At 32.8% G+C, this 21225-nt stretch overlaps 2 protein-coding genes across 6 annotated transcripts in view; one reads left to right on the top strand and one right to left on the bottom strand.

The window, feature by feature from the left end:
• Nucleotides 1-6713, top strand: part of LOC127788418 (BURP domain-containing protein BNM2A-like) — a 74791-nt gene extending 68078 nt beyond the window's left edge. The window contains exons 1-2 of one of the 4 annotated variants that reach the window (XM_052316664.1): nt 5358-5603; nt 5696-6713. In XM_052316664.1, coding sequence (XP_052172624.1) covers nt 5538-5603; nt 5696-6559 — 930 coding nt within the window. In that variant the 5' untranslated portion in view covers nt 5358-5537 and the 3' untranslated portion in view covers nt 6560-6713. Of the gene's footprint in view, nt 1-5357; nt 5604-5695 lie in introns of those variants that run through there. The other 3 variants (XM_052316669.1, XM_052316678.1, XM_052316655.1) reach the window with 3 other exon arrangements.
• LOC127788473 (uncharacterized) overlaps nt 1-8871 on the bottom strand; it is a 52699-nt gene extending 43828 nt beyond the window's left edge. The window contains exons 1-2 of one of the 2 annotated variants that reach the window (XM_052316781.1): nt 8767-8871; nt 8195-8669 (exon numbers count right to left, since the gene is read on the bottom strand). In XM_052316781.1, coding sequence (XP_052172741.1) covers nt 8364-8669; nt 8767-8802 — 342 coding nt within the window. In that variant the 5' untranslated portion in view covers nt 8803-8871 and the 3' untranslated portion in view covers nt 8195-8363. Of the gene's footprint in view, nt 1-8194; nt 8670-8766 lie in introns of those variants that run through there. The other variant, XM_052316790.1, reaches the window with a different exon arrangement.
• Nucleotides 8872-21225: the final 12354 nt, after the last annotated feature.

The raw sequence follows: 21225 nt of genomic DNA, 5'->3' as shown, positions 1-21225 counted from the left end.
CCAAAAATACAAATCGAAAGGCGTGTTGAATTTTAGTGGTGGGTTTCAATTTCTATCACTTCATGTCCTTCATTGTCTGCAATGATATCGTCGTCGGCATCTCTTTCAACCAGTGCCACCACCGTCAACATCTTCCATTAGCGTTCATAGTTGTCGCAGCATTGCCAAGCACGTAGCCAACTGCCATGGCAGTCAGCATGACACCCAGATCCTATGCTACTAATGGATATATAGAAGCCTGAAATAAACAAAATACAATGTTACCAAACATGCATGCTAAGTTTCTGGACGTTAAAAGGAAACTTGAACGCAGAAAATTAAAAACTCAAACCAAACCACAAAAGATGATGTTTAATTATGTTTAATGTTATTATTGGCTCAATATCAGTTAAAGATGACAGTTTAATTATGATCCACAGAGATATCAGATCAGACAGACGACGAGACCTGCTCCAAGACAAGAGATGATCATAAAAGGGTGAAAACACGCCACATGGGCTCTCTGTTATGCATGGACATGAGTCAGGGGACAGTGAGCCCTAATTTTGTCCAATAATTAACAAAACTGACATGAATCAATGGTGGGAGAGTTTAATTGGGTGTTGAAGTTGAATGCTTGCTGACGGAATGATACCTTCAATTCGATGATTTGTTGGAGCGCCCTAATTATATATGATGCTAAAATCAATGGGAAAAATATGAGAATAAATTAAGGGAAAACAATAGAGAATTACAAGGGTTGAGAGCATCGTCGAAGGTAACATTTTCTGGCTATGGAGGCCCAATGTATAGATGACACTCTTTTATCTTTGGTGAGTTGCTTCCTCTTTTCGCATAGTGTTAGGATCGAATTGCATCAATTCTCACAGAAATGAAGAAAAATCATGACTGAAAATTTAACATGGTTTGATATCAATATCTATGTGCATGATCTCACAATAATAGAATATTTTACTCTTAGAAGTTTTGCATAAAGAAAGTATAAAATTTATCAACAAATTAACATTACTATTCTAAATAAATGGGGATTGTAGTTATAACTTATGACATACCCTTTGAGACACATAATAACAATAACCTGACTACATTACTTTCAAATTATTGGTGTTGTAAATAAATAATTGAATTAAATTTTTTTATTTATATATAATAACTCATAATTTTAATAAAAATAAGTCTCATGTTCCTTTCAAACAAATTGAGTTTTTAGTGTCAATACAATATATATATATATGATGAATATTCTCTTGTTATCTTTTATCTTCATATTTTCAGGCTATGTCACATGTCATCGTGTTATAGAGTAAAGTATTTTAATTTCGTCACACACGCAAATAATATAAAGGCTATTTTCTCGTGGAACTTAATTTTTGCGTGTTATGCCCTATAACAAGTCTAAGTCGAAGGAAAGAAGTTAGTCGACTAACCTCTGTAACCAAGAGACCCTCAAGAGACACGTGTAGACTAAGTGGCTAATTAGAAGAGGTTAGTCGACTAACTGATAGATATACCCATACCCAAGAGACATCACCATGAGACTATTTAGTGAGTGAGAAGGTTAGTCAACTAATTAGAGAATGTTACTCAAATAACCAAGAGAGTAAAATGGAATAATGTTAATAGAGTGACAGGGAAGATTAATCAAGTGACTAAGGTGTTAGCCTAGTGATCAAGTGAGGTTAATCGAGTGATCATTAAGAGACTGAACAAAACTGAGAATACTCGAATAACAACAAGAAATAGTCGACTAATCAAGCGAGTGATAGACATGGTCAAGTAATCCTTTGAAAGCCTCTCTCGACAGATCACTAAGAAATTCTTCTAGAGTATTTCATAAGTCACTCACCCACAAGAAAATATATTGGAGACTCTCGTAGATCATCCAAACCTAGAAGATTCTCTCCAAATTATGCGAGAGAACCTTCTAGGAGACTATAAATTTCGATAGATCTGATCTCCAGACATGAGAACGTGAATAATGGGTCACACTTACGTCCAATGTACTTGTCTATAGATTCAGAATGTCACGTATCTTTGCCTAAGAATGTAGATACCATTCTCTATAAATAGGAGAATTCTCTTACAACCTAAGATATGATCAGAATTTTAATACTATTACAACTCTACTTGCTCTCTACAATCTTTATACTCAATTGGAGATTGATTTTTAAGTATCGAAAGATCTAGATGGAATGCTCACCCAAATCTTGACTTCCTTCTTTCTTGCAGATTATTTGCAAATAAGTCACTCCCATTAAAATCATGACACTCTCTCACATAAATAAATTTATTATTGTACTGCCAACAACATTATATTTTGTGACATGTTTCTATGGATTCAATGATCTCACCAAATGTGACAATGGAGTGGTGGGCTAGCCATAATCAATCATCGAGTCTGGAGATAAGATTTGCAGGCATGGATAATGAGCCTACCATACATGTATGATCTCCCCAAATGTGACAATGGAGTGGTGGGCTAGCCATATAATCAATCATCGAGTCTGGAGATAAGATTTGCAGGCATGGATAATGAGCCTACCATACATGTATGATCTCCCCAAATGTGACAATGGAGTCGTGGGCTAGCCATAATCAATCATCGAGTCTGGAGATAAGATTTGCAGGCATGGATAATGAACCTACCATACATGTGCAGGATAATCATTAGAAGATTTGTCAAAATTAATATATATGATAAAGATGGTGAATCCATTACCATTTAGGGCATAGTCATCCTTCAAATTTGGCCGGTGATTGTTGTCGTTTAGAAAAAATACTCAAAAAAGAAGTGAATTGAATTTTTTAAAAATTAATAAATTTAATTTTTATTAAAAAAATTTAAATTTATGATCTTGATATGTAGTGATTGTAATATAAATAAGTACAATAAAATCAAACAATCACAAAGAACAAGAAAATATTTATAAAGATTCAGTTTTAAAGAGTCTATTCCTTTCTCTCAAAACCTATCTTAGGATTCTATTAGGGAGAATCAACATTAACTTTTAATTGGAGATAGAACCAACAATAATAACTTTTAATGAATAGAAATATATGAATTTAAGTTTCTGGTACGTTAAAATGAAACTTGAACACAGAAAATTAAAAACTCAAACCAAACCACAAAAGATGAAGTTTAATCATGTTTAATATTATTATTAGCTCAATATCAGTTAAAGATGATAGCTTAATTATTGATCCACAAAGATATCAGATCAGACAGACGACGAGACCTGCTCTAAAACAAGAGATGATCATAAAAGGGTGGAAACCTGCCACTTGGGTTCTCTATCTTGGATGGACATGAGCCCCGGCCCTAATTATCTCCAATAATTAACAAAACTGACATAAATCAATGGTGGGAGAGTTTAATTGGGTGTTGAAGTTGAATGCTTGTTGACGGAATGATACCTTCAATTGGATGATTTGTTGGAGAGCCCTAATTATGATGCTAAAATCAATGGGAAAAATATGAGAATAAAGGGAAAACAATAGAGAATTCCAAGGGTTGAGAGCATAGTCGAAGGTGACATTTTCTAGCCATGGAGATCCAATGTGTATAGGTGACAGTCTTCTATCATTGGTGAGTTGCTTCTTCTTATCACAGTGTCTGGATCGAATTGCATCAATTCTCACAGAAATGAAGAAAAATCATGACTGAAAATTTAACATGGTTTGATATCAATATCTATGTGCATGATCTCACAATAATAGAATAATTTACTCTTACAAATTTTGCATAAAGAAATTATAAAATTTATCAACAAATTAACATTACTATTCTAAATAAATGGGGATTGTAGTTATAACTTATGACATACTCTTTGAGACACATAATAACAATAATAATCTGACTACATTACTTTTAAATTATTGGTGATGTAAATCAATAATTGAACTAAATTTTTTTATTTATATGTTATAACTCATAACTCTAATAAAAATAAGTCTCATGCTCCTTTCAATCAAATTAGATTTTCAGTATTAATACTATATATATATGATGAATCTTCTCTTGTTATATATATACTATGTCATCGTGTTACAGAATAAAATATTTTAACTTTGTCACACACACCAATAATATACTAGTGAAAGACTATTTTCTCATTGAACTTAATTTATATGTGTTTTGCTCTATAACAAGCCTAGAAATCTAAAGAAAGAAGTTAGTCGACTAACCTTTGTAACCAAGAGACCCTCAAAAGACTTGTGTGGCCTAAGCAAGTGGTTAATTGAGAAAGATTAGTCGACTAATCAAGAGACATACCCATACCCAAGAGGCATCACCATGAGACTATTTAGTGAGTGAGAAGGTTAGTCGACTAACTAGAGAAAGTTACTCAAGAAACCAAGAGAATAAACATGATGATGTTAGTAGAGTGACAAAGAAGATTAATCAAGTGACTAAGGTGTTAGCCTAGTGACCGAGTGAGGTTAATCAAGTGACCATTAAGAGACTGAACAAGACTGAGAATACTCAAATAACACCAAAAAAGAGTCGACTAATCAAGCGAGTGACAGACATGGTCGAGTAACCCTTTGGAAGCCTCTCTCGACATATCACTAAGAAACCCTTTCTAGTGTATTTCACAAGTCACTCACCCACAAGAAAATACATATGAGACTCTTGTAAATCACCCAAACCTGGAAGATTATCTCCAAATTATGCAAGAGAATCTTCTGGGAGACTATAAATCTCAATCGACACTTAATTACCTCTAATATATTTGTCTATAAATCAAGAATATCTTATATCTCTCCTTAAGAATGCGGATATTCTTTTCTATAAATAAGATGATTCTACTCCAACATAAGATATGCTTAGAATTTTAATACTATTGTAACTCTACTTTTTCTTTACAAATCTTCATACTCATCCAGAAAATGATTTAAGTATCGAAGGATCTACGTGGAACGCTCACTCATGCCCTAACCGACTTCTTTCTTTCAGATTATTTGCAAACAAGTCACTCCCATTAAGATCATGACACTCTCTCATATAAATAAATTTATTATTGTATTGGCCAACAATACTATATTTTGTGACATGTTTCTATGGATTCAATGATCTCCCCGAATGTGACACTGGAGTGGTGGGCTAGCCATAATCAATCATCGAATCTGGAGATAAAATGATGTCCCCGAATGTGATAACGGAGTGGTGGGCTAGCCATAATCAATCATCGAATCTAGAGAAAAGATTAGCAGGGATGGATAATGAACCTACCAACATGTGAAGGATAAGCTTCAGTCCGATACGTCGGCCTTGCTGATCGTTCGATGACTGGATTAGAAGATTTGCCAAAATTAATATATATGATAAAGATTGTGGATCCATTACCTGTTTAGTTAATTCATTATAGCATCTGTATATCTACAGAAATGTTATGACACATTATTTATTTCTTATATATACAAAAAAATGGCAAATATTATGCACATGTTTCTCGTGGATCTCCTAATTGTCTACTTCCTCAAGGAGAAACGGAGAAGTAAAAAGAAACAGGAGAAACCTGAAGGAACGAAGAAAGATGGGTTTCGGCTATGCTCATTATTCTTGGAGCATCTTACTCTATCTTCTTCTTCTTCTGATATTGGTAATTAATCTCAATCTAATTAAGCTTCATCTGATTCCTGATCTTGATATGATTTGTAAGCCATACTTTTTCATGCAATTGTGAATTTGCAGTACTCTAATGGCATTGAGTCCACGGAGATGATAAAAGAACCAGGAAAGGCTGATGATGGTCTACATCAGCACCGTGAGATGAATGTTTTAAGACTCCATAGCATGGATGATGATGATGGTGCTGATATAATGATGCCCACAGATCATGTTCATGCTCATGCTCATCCATCATCACACTTGGACCCTCAACTGATGGTTTTCTTCTTGGTTGAAGACTTAAGGGTTGGAAACACATTCCCCATTTTCTTCCCCAAAAGGAACCCTTCTTCTGCCAAACTCCTACCCAAAGAACTAGCCGACTCCATTCCTTTCTCGCTTGACGAGCTTCCAAACCTTCTTCAGACCTTCTCCTTCTCTAGAGGCTCTCCACAGGCCATGGCCATGGAAGCCACGCTTCGAGCTTGCGAGACAAAGCCCATCAAAGGCGAGATCAAGATCTGCGCCACATCCTTCGGGTCCATGCTTGATTTCGTGCGAGAAATCTTCGGGTTAGAAGTCCAATTCAAGGCGCTATCCACTACCCACCTCACAAAATCAGCCACCACCCTTCTGCAGACATACACAATCTTGGAGGTCTCCCAAGAGATATCACATGATAAGATGGTGGCATGCCACATCATGGCTTATCCTTATGCAGTTTTCTACTGTCACTACCAAGAGAGTACTGAAAGCAAGGTGTTCAGGGTTTTAGTGGAGGGTGAAAATGGAGACAGAGCGGAAGCTGTGGCTGTTTGCCATATGGATACATCTCAGTGGAGCCCTAATCATGTCTCCTTCAAGGTGCTTGGGATTGAGCCCGGTTCTTCCGCAATTTGCCACTTCTTCCCTGCAGATAATCTTGTATGGATCTCAATCCCTACTTAATTAATTTGATCTAACCATAATTACGAAGCTCTCCTATGTTTTTCGTTTAGTACTCTGTAATTTCATATATGGGCTGTAAGTATTTAAGTTTGCTTGCATGGACCGGCTGATAGTATAAACATTTTGGTTTTTATATATTTTATAGTTTATTCTACTCTGCTTCCATTCCCTTTATATAAACTCTCTCCCACAAAAAGCTTTTGTAGGCAGCTGATGAAATAAATTAATACACATGGTATTCATTAAATTGCATCATTATATATGCATATGTAACAGGAAATGATGAATTATATATACTAGTCTTTTAATTGTCTTATTGCTATTGCATTTGTATTTGCGCGCGGTTACCACCAACATATGCCTCCAATTTAAAAGAAATCATTATATATATATATATATCTTTCAAACTCAAAAACAAATCAAATGGAGATGGCCAAAGCAAACACAAGAAGAAGAACCAGGGAATTAGGGAAACACCACCCACCCTAACAACCAGTGGCGGAGCCACATACAGCCAAGGGTGGGCAGTTGCCCACCCTAGATTTTAAAAAAATATATATTATATATAATAATTTAATATTTTTTTTCTAAATTTCCATACTGAATTTTCAAAAAATTATGGATTTTTGGTATATTGGTTGATAAGGATAAGGGTGTTCAATGATTGCCTCTGATTGTCGAAAACCACCGACCACTTTGGACGGTGGCAATTGCCAATGCGTTTACGCACATTGAGTTTGGCCAGAAGTTTAAGCTTAAATCTACGAAATTTGACCATTAGATTTTATTGATTTTTGGGTATGTTGGTTGATAAGAATAAAGGTGTCGAGTAGTTGCCTCTTATCGCTGAAAATCACCTATTATGGTAGTTGGTGGCGACTGTCAGTATTTTTTTCAGTATTAGCTGAAAATTAAAAATAAGATATATGAAAATTTGACTCACTTTTCTTTTGTGTATGTTAATCTTTTTTTGACTATTTCTTTAACTATTTTTAATTAGAGGGATTAATTTTTTTCTTTTTTTATTACAAATTTATCAATTACATATTTGAAATTATGGCAAAAAATATATTTTCTATCATGAAATTTGTCAAGACTATATAATTGAATTAGAGATCAATAATTGAACGAGAGTCTATCATAAAGCTTATCACGACTTGGCTGCACAATCAAATTGAAAATTAATGATTGAACAATAATTTAGTTATATATTCAAAAATAGATATTTAATAAAATTGATAATGATATTATTATGCAATGTTATTAAAATATAAAAATATGTCAATTGTATAATTTATTGATATATATTTTTTAATATTATATTATTTTAATTTTATTATATTATTTAATTTTAGATAGAATTTAAAGTTTGAGGTTTAATTTTTAGCCACCCTAATTAAAATTTCTAGCTCCGCCGCGGCTAACAACCATCACTAGGGAATCGTAAAGAGATGAGCTTTTTGGGTCTGGCGTATGATGAAATCAATGTTATTCGAATCCATACTTTTCGCTCCATAGAACGTCGTCGGTTTCACCATCTCTTGAGTCTTGAATTAAACCCTAAAATATGCCTCTAATTTCTCCCCCAATTTTGGCTCTCTCTCTCTCTCTCTCTCTCTCTCACAGCCTCACCACTCTCCCCTGTTCCCCTATCCAGAGCGGAGATCAAAGACTTATTTAATGGTAGAGATCTAAGTAAGCAAGCTACCAAGAGCTATATACTTCATATATTTATATGTAAATATCCATTCTTAATCGTCGATGCGGGCAATTTATTACACTCAAGACTTGAAACGCAATCAAATTATTTCTTTCCTTCCGGCTCGGTTTCTCCATGTCCCATGAGCTTCAAGTCCCTGAGAAAAGGCTGGAGCACTCTGTGGTGGGGAGCATGGGTGACGTGATAGATTATCCGAACAGGCTTGGTGTCAAAGTCCTTGTTGAATTGGCCCATGTTTATGCTCTTTGAAGATGACGATTTCCACTTCTGAGAGAGAGGCGCTGGATCTCCATGGACGAGTTCTTCGATCGCTTTCGGCATGGCTTCGCCTTTCATTCTTCTGTTCCAGTACTCTGCCAGATCTTTCCTTGCGTCACTGGCCATGGTGACCTGATCGGAGAAGATGACGAGTGATTTATATACATAACAATGAAATTTTATATATAATGTATGGAGAAATTTTGTTGAGTTGGGAATTAATTTTTACCAAGAAAATAAGGAAGAAAGCAGATAGAAACTTCATCCCTGCGCCTGCGCCTGCGCTCTGTAACTTTGGCTAGTCGGGTGCAATAGTGCCTGACCTTTCACTGGGGGTTGATTTATTATTATGAGGCTTGTTGAAGGGAAATAAAATAATTTCACAAATGGCTTATCCTTTAATATTGGTAGGTGGGGGGGGTGGGTGCATGCATGATAATGGGTAACGTTAGCGTTGAGATAGTTTTTATTAATTAGGGTAAATTTCAAGTTGATATTTGGTTAATGTATTAATTATTTTATGTATTTTTAAAAACAGCAAGATTTTTTTTTTTAAATTCATTATAATTTTTTGTTGTTAGGTAAAGAAATTTAATTTTATAAAAATACCATCTTTTTTTTTTTCTCTCCTCTCTCATTTCTTTATCCTTCTTTTAAAATTATAAAAAAAAAAAAAAATACAGTTGATGGTCGATATGAATGCCATTTGGGTTCCATCTAAGAACCCACCTGTATGGCTTCCTTCGTAGAACTCAACACACATTTAGTTTGGTACTTAGATGCATGATGGGTTCGAATATATATATAAACTAGTGGATCACCCATGCAATGCATGGATATTGTAAAAAAAACAAAATCGTTAAAGCAAAAGTTGTATAATTTAGTAGTTACAATAAATGAAAATCACAATAAAGAAGTAAAAAATAAACAAAATAATCGTGTTACAATCATGAGAATACAACAAAAGGATTACAAATTTTGAAAAATTTCCTTATATACATTCAAGGGTAGATGAACAATAAAAAGCACATAACTCTATCCCGAAATCATGTAAAAAATAAACCTAAATTAACATGTAATACAATAAGCAATGCGTAAAAAAATACAAAAATTACACGATAACATGAAAAAAGAATAAACGATAACCAACCTCTTTATTCTAAAATATGCATTCAAGAGTAGACTTTTTTTTTTTTTAATTTTCACGTGTATTTGTCTTATATGTGCGTACCACACGAATCCTCAAGGCTTAATTTTTCCTAGTTATATTCATATCACTCACTTGACAGAATAGTGGTGCTATGTTACACCAGAAGACCAAACTGGATAAAAAAACACAGTTAAAATTTACTAAATAAAAGTAAAGAAGAAGAGAAAATTTAAGAAGAAGAATTGAGAAAGGAGAAGAGAGGAAATGAAAGTGTTGAACGGGAATGAAGAAGAAGAAAAGAGAGAGATATTTGTTTTTTTTTATTATTTTTTCTTCCTTCAAATTCTCTTATTTCTCTCAATTTATCAAATCACATGTCACCATTAAGTTTCCCTTTTTTTTCCCACGCTTTGCCACACAATCCGAATCTTATTTAACATAATTTTCAAAACACAAATTTAATTTGTATTTAATTTTTCCAAGTCCAATATATAGCACATCTTCGGAGTAGACCAATGGGAAAAAGGAGAATTAAATAAATGACATTAATCAATTAAATTGAAAAATAAAATTATGATATTTAAAATTATAAAAAATAAATTTAAATTAATTAAATTGTATGTAAAATAAAGATAATTTAAATAATCAATTAATTATAGAAATAATAATAATCAAATTTTCAAAATTGATTATCCATACATGACTTTATATATTTCTCCTAATAATTAATTACAACATTTAAGATAGATCAAATTTTTAAAGAAGTAAAAAAAAATTAAGAAATAAAATTATAACATTTAAGTTATATTTAAAATTATAAGAAAATAAATTTAAATTAATTAAACTATATATAAAATAAAGATAATTTAAATAATTAATTAATTATAAATGGTAATAATCAAATTTTTAAAATTGATTATCCATGACTTTACATGTTTCTCCTGACAATCAATTACCACATTTAAGATAGGTCAAATTTTAAGAAAGTAATAAAAAATAAAGTTAAAAAGTAAAATTATAATATTTAAATTATATATAAAATTATAATATTTAAAAATATAAAAAATAAATTTAAATTAATTAAACTATATATAAAATAAGAATAATTTAAATAATCAATTAATTATATAAATGATAATAATTACCACATTTAAAATAGATTAAATTTTTAAGAAAAAAAAAATAAAGTTAAAAAATAAAATTATAATATTTAAGTTATATATAAAATTATAACATTTAAAATTATAAGAAAATAAATTTAAATTAATTAAACTACATAAAATAAAGATAATTTAAATAATTAATTAATTATATAAATGATAATAATAAAATTTTCAAAATTAATTATACATATATGACTTTATATATTTCTCCTAACAATTAATTATCACATTTAAGACATGTCACATTTTTAAGAAAATAAAAAATAAAAATAAAGTTAAAAAATAAAATTATAACATTTAAGCTATATATAAAATTATAACATTTAAAAATATATAAAAATAAATTTAAAATAATTAAACTATATATAAAATAAGAATAATTTAAATAATCAATTAATTATATAAATGATAATAATCAATTTTCAAAACTGATTATCCATATATGACTTTACATATTTCTCTTGACAATCAATTACTACATTTAAGACAGATCAAATTTTTAAGAAAGTAACAAAAAAAATAAAGTTAAAAAATAATATTATAATATTTAAGTTATATATAAAATTATAACATTTAAAATTATAAGAAAATAAATTTAAATTAATTAATTATATAAATGATAATAATCAAATTTTCAAAATTAATTATACATACATGACTTTACATATTTCTCCTAGCAATTAATTACCACATTTAAGACATGTCACATTTTTAAGAAAATAATAAATAAAAATAAAGTTATAATATTTAAGTTATATATAAAATTATAACATTTAAAATTATAAAAAAATAAATTTAAAATAATTAAACTATATATAAAATAAAGATAATGTAAATAATCCATTAATTATATAAATAATAATAATCAAAATTTTAAAATTAATTATTCATATATGACTTTACGTATTCCCTCTAACAATCAATTATCACATTTAAAACATGTCACATTTTTAAGAAAATAATAAAAAAAATAAAGTTAAAAAATAAAATTATAACATTTAAAATTATAAAAAAATAAATTTAAATTAATTAAACTATATATAAAATAAAAATAAAATAAAAAATTTACTTGACAGTCGGTATTCGACAGTATTACCTGATATCTCAAAATTTCTCCCGATTTAAAAAAGTTTCATTTTTCTGTAATTTATTTCAATTAAAATTTTATGTTAATATTTAAAAATTAATAATATAAATTAGATCTTGTCTCTTCATATACCAGCATATTTACACATTCTCCAAATATTATTCAACCATAAAAAAATCATTTACGTATTCCAAGAACTACACGTTTTTCATAAATATAGACTTAATTAATAACCTATAAAAATTCTATTTCGGATAAGCAAAAAAATTAAAAAATATAATAAAATATCAAAATAGTAACTGGAAATGGGGGGAAAAAATTTTGGCGGTTGTTTAAGTTATATATAAAATTATAACATTTAAAATTATAAAAAAATAAATTTAAAATAATTAAACTATATATAAAATAAAGATAATTTAAATAATCAATTAATTATATAAATAATAATAATCAAGATTTTAAAATTGATTATTCATATATGACTTTACATATTCCCTCTAGGAATCAATTATCACATGTAAGACATGTCACATTTTTAAGAAAATAATAAAAAAAATAAAGTTAAAAAATAAAATTATAACATTTAAAATTATAAAAAAATAAATTTAAATTAATTAAACTATATATAAAATAAAAATAAAATAAAAAATTTACTTGGCAGTCGGTATTCGGCAGTATTACCTGATATCTCAAGATTTCTCCCGATTTAAAAAAGTCTCATTTTTCTATAATTTATTTCAATTAAAATTTTAAGTTAATATTTAAAAATTAATAATATAGATTAGATCTTGTCTCTTCATATATCAGTATACTTACACATTCTCCAAATATTATTCAACCATAAAAAAATCATTTACGTGTTCCAAGAATTACATGTTTTTCATAAATCTAGATTTAATTAATAACCTATAAAAATTCTATTTCGAGTAAGTAAAAAAAATTAAAAAATATAATAAAATATCAAAATAGTAACTGAAAATTGGCGGGAAAAATTTTGACGGCTGTTTTGTTATAATATATAATATAGATTCACTCATATCACATAACAAGTCTTCATTTTCCACCATCGTCGTTGATGACATGAGAAAGACCAGTAGGATAAAAAAATAATAGGGAAGTGGGACAGGAGAAAGAACGAAATGGCAAAAGAGGAAAGCAAATGAAAAAAAAATAATAGTAATTTCTTGTAATTTTAATTAATTAATTTCCACATATAATTGAATTTTTAATTAATTAATTAATTAATTCCCTTTTGTCGATATTTTTATATAGTTAATTTCTTAAACCTGCTGATACGGAAGGATTGGCATTGCAGGCTTTGTCTCAAAAAGGAAACCAATTAATTAAGATTGTATTTAGATGGGAAAATAAATAAATAAATGATATTGTTTTAATTTTTCTTATTTGAAATATTTACATTTTTTATTTCACAGGTGGTTGTTCATAAGTACATTGGAATTTAAGGACGTAGAACTCATAATAATTTATTCTAAATTTACCATTTTAAAGTAATTAATTATATAAATATTAGGTTCAACTGATTATATATCTGTTTTAATCATTAATAATCTAACCATACCCAAAGTGATAAATTTATTTATTAAAAATATTATTTTATAAATCTCAATAACTCAATGCCAAACAAGCCCTCACTGGATAATTATGAAAGTCGAGAAAAGTAATTTACCAAACGTGCATGGTTTTTTCCAATTTATATAAATTACTAATAACCATTTGGCTAATTAATTTTTTTTTTTCTAATAAAATGAAACCAAGGAATTTTTATGTCGTCCCTTAATTAGTTAATGTTAAAAAAAATAAATAAAATGAATAACTTCTTGACTTAATGACCAAGAAATTCAAATCTTCTTGTTGGCATAATTAATTTTCTCTGAATTGTAATTGTTTTATTTGATTTGTGCTTGGATTTATATATCATCATTTTGGGTATGTTTGATCTAAAGAATATATATCAAACAAGGTTGTTAATAAAATCATGACTTACGAATCTTAAATCACAAGTAATTAATTAATTAATTGCATAATTAAGGTTGATTGATTTAATCCCGTGTATATATCTCTTGAACCCTTAACCAGTTTAATTACCATTTTTCATTCAAAAAACAAAATAAATAAAAGAAGTTGGACACATCTTTGAGTCTCCATCGGCTTATATATATACCTGAGTTTGAAATGCATAAATTAAATGATAATTTTTGGTTCAATTAATGTTAAAGTTGCTATTTGATTCATTATGATAAGAACTAATTAAGAAGGTCACAAGTTCTAATTCTTGGGTGGGTGTGTGTGTGTGTGTTTTAAAGCAAAATATTTGATAGGCAGTTTTGAAAATAAAAGAATTTTGATAGATTTTTAAACGTTAAAATAGATTGATTATTTATATAACAAAATAGTATAATTCCATGCATGATAAATATAAACTATTATTACGTGGCACCACTAGTTAGAATGATAGTGTAGTGATAATTAGGTGCATTGGTGAGCATTGCGATCTTGAGTTTTGGTTTCCTTGGGATGCACCACAAGCTAGCTAGCTAGGTTTATTGGGTGCCCCTTACCATGTTTCCTTGGGTTTTAATTAGGAGTGAAGGGCTAATAATATTAATTAATTGTCACAAAAGTCAAATAGATTATTTTGATATTTGAGTAATTAAAACTTTTTAATTTTACTTTTGAATCCTATAAATTTAAAATAAAATTGTGAATTATATCATGAATATAATTATATTTTTACTTTTATTTTTTATTCTTACTACTTTAATTAGTTTGTTGTTCTTTCAATCAAGGGACAAAATGTGTGCTACATACATGTGCAGGAGTTGTCATAGAGTTGTGCAAAGTGATTGGACAAAATATGCTTTTGATGGAAAATAGATGTACTGTACGTACTAAAAAGTAATGATCCATATATAAACGAACATTCCTAATTGAACTGCATGCATGTAGAGATGCAAATAGGACGAGTGACCCATGGGCCGGGCTGCTCACAGGTCGGCCTGGCCTGGCCCGGCCTCATATTGTAGTAGACAGGTTGGGTCGGCCCGCAGCTCAGCCTGGTTCACCAAAAAATAAAAAAATATATTTAAAAAATTATGTTTTTAATTAGTAATTAGTAATTACAAACATAAACATATTTTAAAAAAAACGTATTTTAAACTAATTACTTATAAATATATTTTAAAAAATATTTATTACATTTGAGAAAAAATAAAAAATATATTTAAAAAATTAAAAATAAATGACTCATGCCCAGCCCAGACAACTAGACCCACGGGTCGGGTCGGGTCGTCTTGGCCCATTTATTAAAGGCCATAGGACCGTGTCAGGTCTCAATTTTCATTGCCCGACTCCCTCGCGAGCTGAATTCGGCTCGATCCACCAAATGAGTGTGCCGAGTGAGATGTCCCGGTCCGTCGATTTACCATCTCTGCCCATCAATTATATATATATATTCACCATGTGTTGATTCAATAGCTGAAGCTCCTTGGTTTGGTTTTCCTTTTCAGGAGCTTCCTTTGGCTCTGCAGGTTACATCATTTGTACGTGCTGGCAAGCAAGCATACATATAGCAACCCAAGATAATAGTAATAATGCAAAAATATTGCCCCCCCAGGTGGAGTGGCAAACCCCGCCGTAGGCTAAAAGTTTGTTTTAGGACTCTTAGTGTGGATTCAATGGATAATGCAATCTTACAGGTAAGTTTTATTTTTGCATTTCCAACCCCCCCCCCCCCCCAAAATACTCTCCCGCCCACTAAATTTTCCCTCCTCCCTCCCCCCTCTCTCTCTCTCACTTTCTTTTTCTTTTCTTTCTCACTCTCTCTCTCCCTTCGGCCAAGGCTGTCGTTGCCCCCCACCGCCGCTCCCGCTCTGGCCGTCAGCCGCCCCCTAGTCGCCCGACTCCTACCGTCGCTAGCCCCGCCGCACTCACCTGCCACCACCGCCGCACCCACCTTGTGTTATCGCTTTCTCTATTTGTGACATATTTGCAGCAGCTGCTTTACAATTCAATGGTTTGAAACCCATCTCTTTGTCTTCATCCTTAATCATTGTAGTCTTGAAATTTAAGCTACAAATTGAAGTCACTTTTGGAACGGGAACACTTTAAAAACAGATTGATTTCTTATTATTTTACTAAAAAATTGAAAATGATGTCACCAATCCTAAGTTAGAAGTCCACTACCCACCCGATAAATTCAAAGAAAAGTGAGAAATTTCAAGCATTTCAATCCTTCTGAAAATCCAGCAATCAATACAAGCACAGAAACTAAAAGAGAAACTCTCTCCTCCTCACCCAAATCACCATTAAAGAAACTCAGAAAGTATAGAATACTTATGTATTATATTGTCAAACACAAATGAAATCTTTACATCTCCAAAAAAATCTCTAGAAAATCAAACCAAACCAGACCAAAGAACAAAAGAACTCATTAACGAGAAAGAAAAATTTCTAACGAAACCGAGGATCAAAAAGAACTCATTAGCTCTTCCTCGCCATCAGGCCGCCGATTCTCTTTTCAGCCAAGTTCGCCGACTTACTACCCCGATTTCGCATACAACTTCGCATTCTTCAAAGTCGCCGAAGGCGTTAGAGATTTTTCCCTCATCAGCGGCAGCGTGTTCGCCAGCTTCCTATTCTACTTGCGCAGAGCCATGGAGAAGTCAGGCATCGACTGGGGCAGAATGGAAGACCCTTTCCGTCGGCTGGGTGGCGCCGGAAAGCTGCCCTGGAACTTGACTTGTTTCTTGGGCGGGGATAGAATGGTGAAAATAAAAGTGAGAGAACCTTGACATTATTGATGAAAATAGAAGCTTTGGTTTATTTCCTTTGTTGCAGAGAGGCTTGAAGACTGGTGGGTTCTTGGACTAGTCGTACTAAAGCGAGAGAGGAGAGAGAGGGGGGGGATTCAGTGGGCGGGAGAGTTTGGGCAGGGGGGTGTAAATGCAAAAAAAATAAACTTCCTGTAAGCCATTCTGGACGTGCAGCATTATTAGGATTCAATTTAGAGTAATGCTATTCGGCCCACCTCTCACCTCTCAGTGCGACCCTCAAAGCCACTCTCAGTTAAATTACAAATTTATCCATTGAGCAAATTACTAACATACTCTCAATTCACCATCCCCCCTCTCTTACTCTCTTTGCTCTCTCTCTCTCGCTATCTCCTGCGCGACCCTTCATCTCATTCCCCTCTCTCTCTCTCTCTCTCTCTCTCATTTCCTCTCGTTCCTCTCTTTCCCACCCGTACGTCTCGTTCCTTTCCTCCATTGCAGTTTCTTCGTCTCCTCCATTACAACAGCTCCAGCCGTCTCTCTCTCTCTCTCTCCCCCGTCCGTCACACGTCTCCATTGGCCCTGATGGAGAAGGAGGTAAGTCTTTTAAAGTGATATATACGTATATACTCGCTATTTGGGTTTGGTCAAAAGTTTAAACTTAGATCTAAGGAGATTCAGCCGTTGGATCTTGCTGGTTTTGGGGTATGTTGGTCGATGGGGATAGGGGTGTTGGGTGGTTGCCTCTGATCGCCGGAAACCACCGGCCACGGTGGCCGGTGGCGACTGGCAGTGCATATATACGCTCTATGGGTTTGGCCGAAACTTTAAGTATAGATCTACTTTTCAACGATCATCGTTAGTTGAGAAATCAAGACAAAAGCCTCAAGAACGGATGAGAGTATTAAGTGATGTATGTGTCTTCTGTGGACACTTGATTCAAGTCATTTTCTGCAAGTGCTAAATTGTTTTGTTTTGCAGGCTCTAAAAATTAACAAGTACAATTTTGAGCCTATGCTGCGGTCCTGTGGTATTTCAATTGGAAGTAACTTCACACAGGCTGAAAGGCGCTTTCTTCCAGCTCCAAGGGTATCCGATGTTTTTTGCGTTAATCATGATCTTTGTTTTTAATCTGTTTTCTCCCGTATAATTACAATTAGCTACTTTACTGATGTTTAGGCTAACTGTAGTTTTGACTGTTCCAGTTGAAAATAGGAAGTGGAGAAGACTTATTTCCATGCAATGGCAGGTGGAATTTTAATAATAAAGGGATCTTTATATCTCCTATCTGCAAGGCTTCCCTTTCATTTTCTAAAATATCTCATTCTTAGGCGCTATGGTTCACGAAACCTTCTTTGTTTTATGGTGTAGAAACTAGTGGACCCAAACAAAATAGAGCGGTGGGTTGTTGATGTGAAAGTAGTAAGGCTAGTATGGATATGCAAATAGTCAACATACAACTGATGGATAAAAGACGTCCTAAGAGATGATATGCCAACAGTTTTGTATATTATTTGCCATTTCTTTGCTTATTATAGGATTTGTTTGAGCTAAGATGATGAGCAACTTACAGAATGATGTGAAAATATAAGCAGTCTTAAGTTATTACAACCTTGGCCGGTATTATTATCTTTAGGAGGTAGGGATAAGGAATTATTATTGTTAGAGGCAAGGTAATGCTGACAACCTAAAACCTTGACCAAGAACTTTATGGTTTGGTTTGGAGGCTTTGGGCAAAAGTTTGCCATGACATTTCACCTGAACAGTTCATTCATTGCCTTGAGGCCAGCTTGCCTTGGAGAGGGAGATATCTTGTCTTGTCACTTATCAAAAGTGAATTATAAGAAATGGCATATTTGAGTATACTTAATGCTTATCCCCATAAGAGATTGTTTTCTGAGGTAAACTATTGGTGTAGGTTTTATACGCTCCAAATTTCAGTAAGATAGCCTTGTGAGAAGTTGCTCTGTTCAACACTCATATATCTATCACACTCAAGTTGCTATTCTGACATGTTTAATTGATCTGTTGGTTTATTGGAAGCCAAATTTGCCTTCTAAACTACATTTGACCCTTTGAATCCTTCTAGTCGGAGGGAGTACCTCGAACCCTAGATGGCCAAGGAAAATTGTATAGAAATGACAAGTGATTTAAATTATGACTTTTAGTGAAAAAAGAAATGAGATCGGGAAGAATTTTCGGTACAGCAAAAGTACAGCTACCAATAAGCTCGTATTACCGAATTGCTATAAACGATGTCAAAAAAGTCAACGAAGAATGTCAAGGACTAGTATTCGATGCGTAGAACAACCCTTAAGTTGTTTCAAGTAGAATCGAATGGCTTTGAGATTAAATCAATCAATCGGGCCTAAGTGTAATTTTCTAAAAATACCCGAGGGAGGTCAAAACGGTAAATTTTCAGAAATTTCAAGGGAGAAATGAGAAGTTCTAATCTTGAGGGTCTTAGTGATGGTGCTAGAGAGATCAGGGGCTTGAGGGTAAGGGCCAAAATGCAAAAGAGAAATTTCAAAGGGCCAAAGTGCAATTTTCAAAAAATTGTACAAGCATGGCCGATTTGGCCATAGATTTGGCCGAAAAATCCGGCCATTTGGCAGCCTAGGACCGTCAGGGAGTGGCCTAGGGAGGTCTAGGAGGCGTGGGGAAGAAGCTTTGGCCGGAAATTGGCCACGTGGGGGTCGAATTTTGGCTATAAATAGCCAAGGGTTTCGGCCGAATTTGAATCATCAAATCGCTCAAGTTTGAGAGCAAATCGAGGGAAACCAATAAGGGGCTTTTGATCCTTGAGGGAAGAGGATCATTTCTAGAGAGTTTCAGAATTTTTGGAGCTGTGTAGAGGTGTTTTTGCATTCGGCCACATGTATATATATATATATATCGAGTGAAGGTGAAATCGGGTTGTAGAGTGATCGATTGAGCGATCTAATAAGGGGATTTTGGTCGCAAGGCGATGGGTAATTGATCTGAAAAGTTTCGTGTCAATCGGAGTTCAAATCGAAGGTCAATTTGGCTCGCCGGAAAACGCAAAGCTTCGTCGGAGCAAGACTGTAAATCGTCAAATCAGGCAACTTTCGGTAAGTTTTTCGGCCATGTGAGGGTTCCATTGTGATCGAATTGAAGAGGGCTTCAAGATGGTGTCTTCAGATCAGCCATCGGAGAAGGTCGCCGGTCGCCGTCGCCTGAGAAGATGACCGGAGGTATTTTCTGTATTTTTTTAAATACTGAAAATATAAAAAATTTGATAAAAAAATAGAATTAAAGGAATTAAAATTCTTGAAAAATATCCAGAAATTCTAGAAAGATGAATAGTTTATTTTGATGAATTTTTATCTTGGAAATTTCTTGAGAAAATTATTATTTTTGATTTTTGAAAGGAAATGTAAATAGAAAATAAATAGGAGGAATTTTTATAAAATTCTGAAAAAATTCCATAAGTATAAGGAATTTATTTTATGAGTTTTTGTGATTTTTCCTGAAGTATATTCGAATTAAATTGATGAGAAATAAATTTTCTCAAGAAAAAGTAATTATGGAAATTTGAGAAAATAGGAGAAAAATATGAAAATTTTCCATAAAATCCAAGAGGATTATAAATATTGTTTTATGAATTATTATGTAAAAATATTTGATAAAATAGTTGTGTAGATATTTATTTTGGATTACTAGAGAAGAAAATGGGAGAAAAATAGGAAAATTGTGAGAAAATTAAGGAAAATTATAATTGTTGGATAAATGTGATGATTAGGGTGCCTTGAGGGTTGAGACGAAGTGACTCATGCGAAGTTCAAAGAAGGCACGCAAATCGAGACAGGCACACAAATCGAGGTGTACCGCGCTTGTCGAGAAGAATTTGAATTTAGCCCAAGGTGAGTGTTCGCCCCCAACCTTGTTTTGACTTGTGAGTGGTTCTACCTGAAAAGACTTTAAGTGACATGTGAATGGTTTACTGTGAATGTTCATCCCTATGGCTTAATTTATTATGGTTGTCCAAACAATTATTTACTCATGCATTGAATTTCATACGGTAAATTGCATACATTGAGATGTTGATTTTATGCATGTTATGATTTTCGGCATTGGCTTGTTTTGTGTCGTCCATGTGGGACGTGGGTTGGTAACCTGTGACGTAGCCCAAAGTGACAGCACTCGGGATGCGTACCTAGGATTAATGCTAGGTGACCTACTTGGGACGGGGCTGAAACGGACTTCACCCTACGGGACCCAAGTGGCGGGGCTGAGAGTGGACACCACCCCGGTTGTTGGCTCAAGTGGCGGGGCTGCGAGTGGACACCAGCCCAGGTTCCTTTGAGCGATAGCATGAATGCCGAGGTGACGTCGATTCCGAGGATAGTGCTGATGTGACACTCTTGGGGCCAGGGTTGCGTTGGGTTTTGGAATGTTTTTGAGTTGGAGCGTAAAGCCTAACAATGACAATGGGGTGATTCCTGAGTTCATATGTCGAGGTTGTCCCTCTTAAGCA

The sequence above is a fragment of the Diospyros lotus genome, chromosome 1 (assembly GCF_014633365.1).
Source record: "Diospyros lotus cultivar Yz01 chromosome 1, ASM1463336v1, whole genome shotgun sequence".
Lineage (NCBI taxonomy): Eukaryota > Viridiplantae > Streptophyta > Magnoliopsida > Ericales > Ebenaceae > Diospyros > Diospyros lotus.
Note: the sequence above shows the minus strand (reverse complement) of the source record. Positions and strands in the feature narration are given on the sequence as shown.